Source organism: Dendrobates tinctorius, unplaced genomic scaffold (genome assembly GCF_039654945.1).
Source record: "Dendrobates tinctorius isolate UK_male_01 unplaced genomic scaffold, ASM3965494v1 ptg000008l, whole genome shotgun sequence".
In the NCBI taxonomy this organism is placed as follows: Eukaryota; Metazoa; Chordata; class Amphibia; order Anura; family Dendrobatidae; genus Dendrobates; species Dendrobates tinctorius.
The window spans coordinates 36,688,082-36,701,342 of NW_027361676.1; the positions used below are offsets into that span (position 1 = coordinate 36,688,082).

Here is a 13,261-nt window from a genome sequence, read left to right on the forward strand (position 1 = left end):
TGCCATTGTACACATACCTATTACTAGTGCTGTCCCTGCGCTACACTCTGCCGCCTGCCTTCTGCCATTGTACACATACCTATTATTAGTACAGTCACAGAGCTACCTGTGCTGCTCTCTGCTGCCTGCCTTCTGCCATTGTACACTGTTATGATTGAGTCACCGTAGGAGGCAAAAATAGAAATGCTAGCTAAGTCCAGAAAACCAGAGAAGTTGGCAGCTATCGGATTGCAGACCCCTGAACCTATCAACACAACTAGCAGTAGCCGTGGGGGGCTCCTACGATGCCCTAGGCCCCTCGATCACAGCCGGAGGACTACATAGCCTAAAGACAGAAAGGGAAATCTAAACTGCCCCAGAGCAGACCCCAAAGCAAAAGGCAGCCCCCCACATATAATGACGGTGAAGCAAGAAGAAAGAACAAAACACAGACAGAAAGATAGACTGAGCAAAGATGGGGCCCAAGCTAACTTAGATAGGAAAGGACAGGAAGGCTGCTGTCTGCAATCCGTGAAAAACCCTATGAAAATAAGAGCCAACAAACACAGTAAAAAAGGCCCTGAAGACGCTAGGCTTCAAAAAAGGCTATGTCAGTACTCAGGAATATTCTGAAAACAGAGCAACAGGCAAAAGGAGATTCAGCTCACCCCAGCAGGGAATGGCAGAATCCAGAAAAGCAAGGAAAACAAAACACTAATGCAAAAAGGCAAAGCAGAAATCTTAGCTTTAGATGAGCAGGAATCAGACTGGTTTCCTAGAAGTCCACAGAGAAATCACCCGCAGGCCAGAAGGGCGTCGGCAGCCTTATATCCAGTCATTAACTCCACTCAGCAAGTCATCATCATCAGCCCCAGGTGTTTGACAATCAGGCTCACTACCTTTCTTCACCAGAAGAGGGAGTTCATCGGGCCTCAGTAGTGAAGGGGAAAATGAACTCACAACAGTACACATACCTATTACTAGTACAGTCCCAGCGCTACCTGTGCTGCACTCTGCCGCCTGCCATTGTACACATACCTATTACTAGTACAGTCCCAGCGCTACCTGTGCTGCTCTCTGCTGCCTGCCTTCTGCCATTGTACACATACCTATTACTAGTACAGTCCCAGCACTACCTGTGCTGCACTCTGCTGCCTGCCTTCTGCCATTGTACACATACCTATTACTAGTGCTGTCCCAGCGCTACCTGTGCTGCACTCTGCTGCCTTCTGCCATTGTACACATACCTATTACTAGTGCTGTCCCAGCGCTACCTGTGCTGCACTCTGCTGTCTTCTGCCATTGTACACATACCTATTACTAGTACAGTCCCAGCGCTACCTGTGCTGCACTCTGCTGTCTTCTGCCATTGTACACATACCTATTACTAGTACAGTCCCAGCGCTACCTGTGCTGCACTCTGCCGCCTGCCTTCTGCCATTGTACACATACCTATTACTAGTGCGGTCCCAGTGCTACCTGTGCTGCACTCTGCCGCCTTCTGCCATTGTACACATACCTATTACTAGTGCGGTCCCAGCGCTACCTGTGCTGCACTCTGCCGCCTTCTGCCATTGTACACATACCTATTTCTAGTGCAGTCCCAGCGCTACCTGTGCTGCACTCTGCTGCCTTCTGCCATTGTACACATACCTATTACTAGTACAGTCCCAGCGCTACCTGTGCTGCACTCTGCCGCCTTCTGCCATTGTACACATACCTATTACTAGTACAGTCCCAGTGCTACCTGTGCTGCACTCTGCTGCCTTCTGCCATTGTACAATATTACTCGTCTGCTTACAGCGCTTCCTGTTCTATGCCTTATACGCCAGGTACGTGACTGCACTGGTTTTCCCGCCTTCTAATGCTTAGCTGTCACCATGGTGACCGTACTAACATGTGGTGCGGTGTCTGCGCCCGCGCCTCCTTCCCAGGTGGAGACCGAACATCTGACAGAGGGGGCGTGACAACGGCGTGGAGAACACATCTAACCGCGCTCACGGATTGGCTAACAGCGAGAGTCTGCCTAGGCTCACTCCATGCCGCTGTCCAATGAAGACCTCTACCGCACCAGTGACGTGGTAGACCGTAGCATGAGCAGCCAATCAGAGCTGAGGAAAACGATCGCTCGGTGTTTGCGTGACAGCTGGGACTTCTCTGTTCCGGTGCTGAAGAGAAGAAGACTTGATCATATAAGAGTCGCGTGTGCTGTGCGGCTGTCAGACGGCAGTGACCTGGGAGAGGTGAGCGCCTGCATGTGTGTGACGGCACAGATAGTGCTGCTGGTGTGTGGACAGTCTGGGATCTGATACTGTACATACATTACATGTGTGTTGTGCTGCTTGTACATCACTGTTACTAATTTGCCAATACATACTGTATACTTTACATCAATCTCTTACTCCTGATGATACTGGTGTACTTATTTTGGAAACCCATATGATAATGGCTGTATAATTCATTTTACAAGTTTTATTGCCTGATACAAAGTAATCAGTTCTATCGGTCTTATAAATGTTAGCTTTATTGACGCATTCTGAAGTGGACTTGTAAAGTAAATACTCCAGCCTCATCAGGTGTAAGCGGTCCATTTAGTAATGTTTGTGTTCTGACATCCGGTGGCTGATTCTGTTGCTTACAGTGATTGACTTGATCTTGTCTTCCATTGCAGGATCCCCTGACATCTCCGCCTGCCTGTCGTGTCCCAGGGATCAGCCATGGCCTCTAACGGCAGCGTCCTCAGCTCCGCGTATCTGGCGGTGGAATACATTGACTCTCTGCTGCCAGACAATCCTCTGCAGGAGCCCTTTAAGCACGCCTGGACCTACATGCTGGAGAACTACACCAAGTTCCAGATCGCCACGTGGGGATCCCTCATCGTCCATGAGCTGATCTACTTCCTCTTCTGTTTGCCCGCTTTCCTGTTTCAGTTCATCCCTTTTATGCAGAGGTTTAAAATCCAGCAGGTCTGTACTCTGCATTTACTGTGTGTTATGTAGGGGGATGTGAGGCTGCGTGTGGTGTACTACAATGGGACGGGCTGCCCCCATGATCACTACCTAAAAGGAATCTGGCACCAGGATTTTTCTACCTAGCCTGAGAGCAGCCTGCTGTAGAGACAGAGACCCTGATTCCAGCAATGTAGCACATACTAGGTTGCTTGCTGCAGTTTATCTGCTGCAGATCTGGTAGCAGTTCTCTGAATGCTGAGCTGTGTATAACCCAGCCCACTCCACTGATTGACAGCTTTCTGTCTTCACTGTGCATAGGCAGAAAGCTGCCAATCAGTGGTGGAGGCGGGTTTATATGAAGGACTACATGGCAGCAGGCTCACTAGTCCTTTACTGAAAATCTCCTGCTCATAACTGATTTAATCAAAGCCACACCAAGCAGCCGAGTAAGTGATACATCGCTGGAATCAGGGTCTGTGCTACTACAGTATGCTGCTCTCAAAATAGGTAGCAAAAACTTTTTTTTTTTTTTTAAGGGGTTTTCTCATTTTAGCCACAAAGTATGCCATAAGTGTCCGGTATATGTGGATCCCATCTCTGGAATTTGCACGTACCTGGTGAAAGGTTGCTTCTGGTCACTATATTGCAACCAAGGTTGCTGCACGTGCTTGACTATTTCCATAACCTATTCATTTTTTTTTCATATACATTAAAGTAGAGCTCATCCTATAAGCATTTTTATCTTCTAAATATATTGCACTCATCATATTATATAGCACTGTGTACTTACAATTGCTCATTTTACCTTTCTAGCCAACTAAATATTCACTTTTCCATTAATTTTATGACCTCACGGTATTAAAAATTGACTAGCTGAATCTTCTAAGCTCCATGTAGAAACGGGAGGTCAATTTCCTTGTATAAGTCATAAGTCACTGCAAAAGTCAGTGGGGGAGCAAATGGCTCAAGAGTTGAAGAGGGGAATGATAAATGCAGGGACAAGAGACTTCCTGTTTCTACATAGAGAAGAATTATCTGGGTAGAAAGGTAAAATGAGCAACTGTAAGTACAGTGATATGTAGTATGATGACTGCAATATATTAAGAGGATAAAAACTTTGAAGGGAGGAGTGCTTCTGTAAGAGGGGCAGGACTGTATATTGGGCTTTATCAGGGACTTCAGATTTGCTGGTCTATCTTTACTCCCTCTGATCTGCTGGGCCACATCCTCTTTGTTGTTTCCAGGTATATCTATTTACTATGAATCCTACAAATAACCCACGGAGTGAAAGTCCAAAATGGAGTACGGTATATACAATTGAAAATCTTTTATTACCAAAATACTGACATTAATGATAAATAAATATTATTCTTGTCAGTATTGTGGTAATAAAAGATTTTCAATTGTATATACCGTATTCCATTTTGGACTTTCACTCCGTGGGTTATTTGTAGGATTTATGGTATTTGGAGTGTCCATGGTGACTTTTCTATCCATGAGAGAGGCATATGGCCATTTAAGTTAATTGATAAGTATCAGTGAATCATAGAATCGTAGAGTTGGAAGGGACCTCCTGGGCCATCTGGTCCAACCCCCTGCTCAAAGCAGGATTCGCTAAATCATCCCAGTCAGATGTCTGTCCAGCCTCTGTTTGAAGACTTCCATTGAAGGAGAACTCACCACTTCTCGTGGCAGCCTGTTCCACTCATTGATCACTCTAACTGTCAAAAAGTTTTTTCTAATATCTAATCTGTGTCTCCTCCCATTCAGTTTCATCCCATTGCTTCTAGTCTTTCCTTGTGCAAATAAGAATAAAGATGATCCTTCTACAATGTGACAGCCCTTAAGATATGTGTAGACAGCTATTAAGTCTTCTCTCAGTCTTCTCTTCTGCAAGCTAAACATTCCCAAATCCTGCAACCTTTCCTCATAAGACAGGGTTTGCAGACCGGTCACCATTCTGGTTGCTCTTTTCTGAACTTGCTCCAGTTTGTTGATGTCTTTTTTAAAATGTTGCGCCTGGAACAATGGTTCTGTTCTCGTATCTATTTACTGTGGTAGTGACTGAACCTCGTCCTGCAGCTCATCGCAGTTCGCTTCTATTCAAGTGGATCTGTCTGAGCTTCTATACTAGGTAGATCAGTGATATAGAAGCCATGAGGCCTGATTCATCATTTGTGTTTTTTAAAGTCCCTTTTCTTTTCTGGCTTGTGGTTTTCGCTAATGTATTTTTGCACCAAGTTCATAAAACTGGTGCACGTGATTCATGCATTTTGCACAAAGCCACAAATTTTTGGTTTGGATTAGAACTATTTTGCCATACCTTAGTGACAAAGGTCGTACATTTTCCAAAATGTTGCAAAATTTGTGGAGTGCATAAAATGACTCCAGGGCCTGTAATGGAGTAGAGTTGCACCAAATTCCTATGAATCGGTGTGAACCCTCCGGAAAAGCCACTTTGACCTGAAACACAGAAAACTAACTAAACCACAAAGACAGCGTGAAAAAAGGCACAAATCAAAAAGTCATCAATTAAGAGTTATTCATCCTAAAAACTGTCAATGATGAATGGGGCCCATGCAGCACGCTGGAGCGTACAAGTCCCTTTAATCAGCTGATAAGCGAGGCGGACGGAAATCCAACCCCCACTAATCTAAAGCCCCCGTCACACAAAGCGATCTCGCTAGCTGCTGAATCACAAGTTTTGTGACACTGACCAGCGACCGGCCCCCCTGCCGGTTATCGCTGATCGTCCTGGAATGGCCAGGACATTTTTTTGATCGCTTGTCTCACTGACCAGCACGCATCGCTGCGTGTGACAGGCGGGAGACCAGCGATCAGCGCACTGGTAATTAAGGTAAACGTCGGGATCCTAAGCGGCGCGCAGCGCTTAAAAACCCGATGTCTACCTTAGTTACCTGCGTGCTAAGTGCCGCGCGCTGCTTATAAACCCGATGTGTACCTTGGTTACCAGCTCCCTGCACCAGCGCGCTGGTAACTAAGGTACACAGTGGGTAGCTAAATGTGCGTCGCTTGTTACCCTCCTCTCGCTGGTCCTAATCGCTGCTGATATCTGCCTGTTTGGCAGCTCACCAGTGATCATGTAGCGACACACCAGCGATCCTGACAAAGTAATATCGTTGTCAGGATCGCTGCTGCGTCGCTATGTGTGACGGGGCCCTAACTCTCCTGATCTAATCCGTAACAGGCTTTCTGGTCTTCTGCCAAGTCTGCAGTCCCTGTATGTTACTGCAGACTTCGGAATCCTTAGTGTGTGCACCGCACGCTGTTCAGATTCGTTGGTGTTGCCAACAAGATTTCCGTACATGTGGTCACGTGTCGGCCAGACCTGCTCGGCCTCATTCAGTACAAGTGAATTGATCAAGGTCCGGCACGTCTAGTTGGAATATGGTCGGAAGTATGTAATTCTCATACTTGCAGTCACCTGACCGCCCTCTCTTTGGTAATGCTGGAGAATCCTGACAGCGTGCAGTGTGTGCACTGTAAGGATTCAGAACTCTGCAGTCTTCATCAGAAGACCGAACAACCACTTCACGACCTTTGATTTATTTTTGTCAAAGGTTGTTTCCCTGCCTTTAGCGTGGGCTCGCATGCCAAGCCCAGATCTTTCCCTGCACATGATGACTGATTTAATTAGCTATCGTGTGCCTTTAACAGCTGTGTGTGGAGTGGTTCTCTGACAGTGGCTATTGATCAGTTAAATCCCACTGTCAATCACTGACAGCGGGATTTAACCATCAGGAAGTGCCAGGGCCGGACTGGCCATCTGGCAATTCTGGCAAATGCCAGAAGGGCCTGTCTGGTCGTGGGCCGCATTGTCTGCTACATTGTTAACAGAATCGGTGTTCTCACGACACCCATGCTGTTAAGAGTAGTGACGGAGCACAAAGTCGCTGACTCCGTCACTTACCCCAGCAGGTCACAGGCATCATTAGAAATATTGGCCTTGTAGTAAATCTTGTTTTCCTCCATCCAGGGTAATATTATTAATGTATCCCATCTGGTTCTTGGGGACAGCATGGGCTTGTGGGATTTCAAATGCCAGGGCTGAATTTCTGCCCCAGTCCGTACCTGGGAAGCTCGTCACACATCCCGCCCATCGACGTCCCTGTCACATGATCGTGGGGTGCCGATGGGTTGTTATGACACCCCCTTTTTGCCCCATTAAACATAAAACCATTAAATAAAAAATCCCCATTTAGTATCGCTGTGTTCAGAAATTTCTGATCTATCAAAATATAAAATGATTTAATCCGATCGGGAAAAAGCGTAACAAGAAAAAAATAAAAATCTCCACAATTGGGGTTTTTTTTTTTGTCTGCTGCGATGGTGCAATAATAAGAGACGGTCAAAACATCGTATCGACCTCACACTGGTTTCTATAAAAACATCTGCTCAGGGCACAAAAAGTAAAGTAAACCACAACTGAGATACAAGTTGTTCTGCTTGTTCAGCATCAAAGTTTCTCTTCTGCTTGTGTTGCAGGATAGACCAGAGACCTGGGAAGGCCAGTGGAGGTGCTTTAAAATGCTCCTGTTCAACCATTTCTGCATTCAGCTTCCGCTGATCTGTGGGACATACTACTTCACTGAATTTTTTAACATCCCATATGACTGGGATAATATGCCTCGATGGTAAGTATCAGGTCTAAGAAACACTCGGTAAATCTAAAATATTCAGTATTATGGTTTGTATACTAGCAGTGTCCCCATATCATAGATGGTTAAAATGCAAAGTCCATGTAAAATCAAGCAACTTGGCGACATATCCTCACCATTCTCAAGAATGAAGGTGTTTTTTTTAAAATTCCCTAGTTCACCGCTCGTTACCAACGGTTACCGATCACCTCTGCAGTCTATCAGAGCTGGCTGCTATCTTAGACAAGGCGCACAGTGCTTACAAGCTCTCTGCTATGTAGCTTGCAAGCCCTGCTCAGAAACTGCCTGGGTCGAGCTTGTGCGCTCGTCTGTTACAGCATCGGAGAGCGCGCTGTTCGGGCCGGGAGCTCAGCCAGCCACTGGCCAAACCTTCCGTCATGAGCAGCACATTGCCCCCAGCAAACACGAAGTCTGGAGGCTGAAGTGCGGAGCGCTCCTGAATTGCTATGCTGAGAGAAGCCCTTTAAGCCCAAGTCCTTGACCAAAGCTGTGTCACCTCCTTACCAATGTTGTCTTTTCTTGTAGGTATACATTATGTGCGCAGTGTTTTGGCTGTGCAGTCATTGAAGACGCCTGGCATTATTTCCTGCATCGTCTCCTGCACCATAAGAGCATTTACAAGCATATCCACAAAGTGCATCATGAGTTTGCGGTAAGTTCAGAGTTTGTCTATAGTGCAGAGCTGTACTGCACTCTTAAAGGGAATCTCTCAGCAGGTTTTTGCTACCTCATCTGAGAGCAGCCTGGTGTAGGCAAAGAAAAGCTGAATCCAACAATGTCTCACTTATATTACTGGGTGCAGATTTAGACTTGGATGTAGCACTGCAGCAGAGCTGAGGAAGCTAACCCCGCCCACATCACAGCTGACCCAGCCCTCGCCAGTCTCTATATACAATGTCCATAAACGGTGAGCTGCCTATCACAGGAGGGGCGTGTCTGACTAGCATGCGCTGTGCTGCTGTGTCCCAGCCATGATAAGCTTCTGGTGCTCAGACAATCATTGCAAGCAAACAAAATGACTGAGCTTAATAAGAGAGGCATTGCTGAAATCTGTGTTTTAACCCATACGTCATGCTGTCTTCAGATTACATAGCAAAAACCTGCTGACAGATTCCCTTTAATCTCACCCCATTTAGGTCATTGTTTCTCAGCACTCTGTGTTTTTGATTATATTTTTTTTTACAAATGTTTTTCGGAGCAGCCCTTACTTTGCAGTAGTTTGTACTTGTGTTTTTTTTTTTTTTTTCCCATATGGAAAAATGCCATACCCACAGCGTGCTACGTGACCAGAGCCACGGTCCTTTGTAATTTGTTGTACATCTTACTATAGCCCTTAGGCCGTGATGCCATGTTGCGTAAATTCTGTGGTCTTAAAATCGGAGTTTATCAGTTCAAGAAAAGTCAATTTAAAGGTGTATTCCCATCTCTGAGATCCTACCCCAATATGTAGTAGGTATAATAATATTTGCAAATACCTCCAATTAGAAATGTAGTCTAGTTCTTTTGACTCACTATGTCTCTTTCCTCATGTGTCGGCATTGCAGGATCTTGGGTATCCATGGTTAACACTATCAACTAGCTAACTCATTTCATCAGTGGTCGTAACCATGGATACCTAAGGTCCTGCAATGCCTGTACATGAGGAAAGAGACATAGCGAATCAGAAGAACTAGACTACATTTCTAATAGGATAGGAGGTATTTGCTAATATTATTATTACACCTAACTACATATTGGGATAGGATATTGGAGATGGGAATACCCCTTTAATTTAATAAAAAATGTGTGTGAAGCCAGTATTCAGATAATGCATTTGTCTGCAAAATGCGCCATACAGTTTTGTAAATCAAGTTCTGTGTTTGTTTGCAAGCTACTTGCTGACGTGCTTCCTCCGTGTCCCACAGTCGCCATTCGGGATGCAGGCGGAGTATGCTCACCCTTATGAAACCCTCATTTTGGGAACTGGATTTTTCATTGGCATCATGGTCTTCTGCAATCACGTCATTCTCCTGTGGGCCTGGGTTCTCGTCAGACTTATGGAAACCATAGATGTTCACAGGTAAGCCGTTTTCCACTTGTCTTGTGACGTGTCCTACACGGAGGCCTGTCTCCAGTGCTGTGTGTAGGCTGATGCGTCCTGAAAAAAACATTGATTTCCACTTAACTTTTTGTCGTTTTTATATGGATGCTGGTGAACTTGTGTTATTTTTGCTCTGTTATCAGTCCAGTAGGGGATATTTTTTAATAATTTTGTCACTGTAGCTGTCTAAGTCCCCCCCTCTTGCTGTACCAGTCCGATAATTGCTAATAATATGAATAATATTCCCTCTTTAGTTTTTTGTTGCATTAGCGGGGCCACGCGGTGTCACGACGCTATTGACCTGCAAATTACCACTATATCTGCAGGTTAATAGTGTTATATTACATGACAGGTTCCCGTTAAACCTCATTCAGGGTCAGTGTGACATGGTCTGTGGACGAACCGTGAGGCAGGAACTGCTTACGGGTCTCCCAACCTGAATATGACAGCCTGATATTTTCCCAGATCATGTTACATGGGCGTCTGAATGAGGCTGTAGACTGCAAGATCATTGTGATACAATCATTCCTAGGAACACTCAGTCACAATGAACTTGCAGTGTAAGGCCGGGGTCACACTTGCGAGTGTGGTGCGAGAAACCCGCGTCTCAATACCTGGCAATGCTGCCGGCACTCGGGACCGGAGTGTGCAGCTGCATAGAAATACATGCAACCGCACACTCCGGTCCCGAGTGCTGGCGGCAGTGCCGGGTATTGATGCAAGAGACTCGAGCAAGTGTGTCCCAGGCCTAAATGGTCCTTTAGATCCCCACCAATCACACCTGGCCAATTATAAGTCTTTTCCGCAACGAGCTGACTATCAACCAAAGTGTAGGTCGACTGCCACTCATTTAATAACATTTGATGGAAGGGTTTTGTGCTAATGATCATTGATAAGAAAGCCTTTAGTTTGTTGACAGCAGCACACCCTCTGTTAGCCGAGTGGCTACACTACCTCCAATTATGGCTTTTAGTTTACCATAAAAGATGAGACTAGCAATAATTAAGTGATCGTTCTCTTACGGAATCGGCCATTTTAGTACTTATTACCCTGTGTAAAAGGCCTTTAAAATTAGGCCATAATATTTCACACCACAACTGATAACTAGTGATGAGTGAACATTCTTGGATAAGGCGTTATCTGAGCATGCTCAAGTGCTAACCGGTGTGCTCCTCTGCATTTCTCACGGCTGTTCACTGCTAACAAACAGGCAATCACTACATGTATTGCGGCTGTCGAACAGTCACGAAACATGAAGCCGTGGGGACTTAACATCTTTTTCGAGCACACCGAAGAACCCTTGGTTAGCACACGAGCATGCTTAGATAACAACTCCGCTCATCACTATTTGCGACCTATAGAACCAATCAAAGCTCGACTTTATTTCTTAAGATGCTTTGGAAGATAAGCTGCCCCCTGGTTGCTATAGGTCTTACTAGTAGATTACTTTTGAGAAATGAGGCGCAATGTGTTTTTCCAGTGGCGTTAGTCACAGTGGCCATGAAGTCGTTGTACCTGTAGCCGTCTGATGATTGTGTAGGCGTTTATTACATGGATTTGGTTCCATCGTTGTAATTCCGCGCTGTCTTCTCTCCTAGTGGTTACGACATTCCCCTAAATCCGCTGCATCTCATCCCCTTCTATGCCGGGGCACGCTTCCATGACTTCCATCACATGAACTTCGTAGGTAACTACGCATCGACCTTTACATGGTGGGACAAACTCTTCAACACCGACTCTCAATACAACAGCTACAGACAGAAAGTGAAGACAGAGGACGGGAAGAAGATGAAATAATTCATTTCCTAAAAACATTGCTTAATTCTCCATCATATGGATCGTGAATTGCTCTTAATAAAATCTGAAATGTATCGCAGGTGGAGTCCACGCTGATTTGTATGTAGCGTGCGGGACATCCAAGTACCAAGTGGAAATCGGCCACCATTCCTATTGCAGCTGCCATTGTACACATGCCGCGTTGGGCCTTACTGTCAGACTGAGAACCTTAATGAGCAGCACTCTACTAGCACAGCCGGCTGTCACTCACCGACTGCCGCCTCTCAGAAGATACAAGGACTGCAAGAATATTCAGCTTTTCTCACATTCATCCACATCATGATTGACTTTCCACTTTGTGAAATGTTCCGTTTTTATTTTTCTACATAGCGCATATTTTAATTATTTAATTCCCAACCACAACTAAAAAAGTTCAGTTGTATTGAAAATGTGGTGATGTCTGTCAGCGAGGTCTGATTGCCGCCACTAATTCATGTACGCACCTTATTCTGGTCAGTGTTTCTGATGGTAAAGTCTCGTTCACACCTGAGTTTGTTTTTCACGTAAGAGAAAAAGGGGCAGAGTTTGATCAGAGATTAGAAGTTAACCCGTGGGGGATACAATCAAGTATCACTATTTCAAAATACAATTGAATACACAATTAAAATACCAAAAATCCCCTCCGGAGCAAGTGGATGGCAGACCATCCGGTGTAAGTACCACTATGCACTCTAGGTGTGGTAGAAATTGAAACAGGCGGGATATAGAGAACAATGTATAAAAAATGTTTTTAAAACAAAAAATAATGCAAAATCAATAATACTATTAAATTACCTTTATTAAAAAATGGCACAACAAATAGTGCAAATTTAATAACAGATTAAAAGGCACACAGAATTGTATACATGGTATCATATGGTAAATAATTAGCTATTTATTAAAATTTCCCAATAACCATGATAAACTGGCTCCATTAATAACAGGTAAATATATTGCCATACAGTAAACAAACCACAGTAAAAAAAAAATTTTTGTGCAATTGTGCAAAACAAAATAAGATAATCACTGTTATAGCATTAAAAAATGTGATGGTGAATGAACATTGAATAAACAACAGTGATTAAGTGGAACACCACACAATTAGAAGGACAATTTACCTGATGAGCCAGAAATGAAATAAAGTGCCGAGATAACGCGCCCCGACGCGCGTTTCAGAGTTGCTCTCCTTCGTCAGGAGATGTTCATTCACCATCACATTTTTTAATGCAAAAGCTGCTCACAGTGATTATCTTTTATTGTTTTGCACAATTGCAGAAAATTTTTTTTTTTTACTGTGGTTTGTTTACTGTATGGCAATATATTTACCTGTTATTAATGGAGCCAGTTTATCATGGTTATTGGGAAAATTTTAATATATAGCTAATTATTTACCATATGATACCATGTATACAATTCTGTGTGCCTTTTAATCTATTATTAAATTTGCACTATTTGTTGTGCCATTTTTTTAATAAAGGTAATTTAATAGTATTATTGATTTTGCATTTTTTTTTTGTTTTAAAAACATTTTTTATACATTGTTATTTTTCATTGTTCTCTATATCCCGCCTGTTTCAATTTCTACCACACCCAGAGTGCATAGTGGTACTTGATCAGAGATTAGTCTGATTTTTATCAGGTTTTTCTCGTAAGTGGGAAAAAGTTTCACCACTTTCTGCACTATAATTTTTTTTTTGACTATGCTTTTTTATTTCATGGACCCATAGACTTCCATTGCAGATTTTGATCCTACATTT

The 13,261-nt window shown here is 44.1% G+C and overlaps 1 protein-coding gene across 1 annotated transcript; it reads left to right on the forward strand.

Annotated features, from left to right (window-relative positions):
* The first annotated feature begins 2,073 nt into the window (after nt 1-2,073).
* On the forward strand, nt 2,074-12,801 carry MSMO1 (methylsterol monooxygenase 1). The gene is made up of 6 exons (XM_073577020.1): nt 2,074-2,222; nt 2,651-2,945; nt 7,437-7,585; nt 8,135-8,261; nt 9,514-9,668; nt 11,288-12,801. Exons 2-6 carry the CDS (start codon nt 2,697-2,699, stop codon nt 11,484-11,486), a joined length of 879 nt encoding a protein of 292 aa, XP_073433121.1. The 5' UTR covers nt 2,074-2,222; nt 2,651-2,696; the 3' UTR covers nt 11,487-12,801.
* Nucleotides 12,802-13,261: the final 460 nt, after the last annotated feature.

Excerpts from the sequence above, each read along its gene's own strand:
- MSMO1 (XM_073577020.1), top strand. The coding sequence starts at position 2,697 with ATGGCCTCTAACGGCAGCGTCCTCAGCTCCGCGTATCTGGCGGTGGAA. Across the intron at positions 7,586-8,134 it reads TGGGATAATATGCCTCGATG|GTATACATTATGTGCGCAGT; the intron begins GTAAGTATCAGG and ends CTTTTCTTGTAG. Across the intron at positions 8,262-9,513 it reads AAGTGCATCATGAGTTTGCG|TCGCCATTCGGGATGCAGGC; the intron begins GTAAGTTCAGAG and ends CGTGTCCCACAG.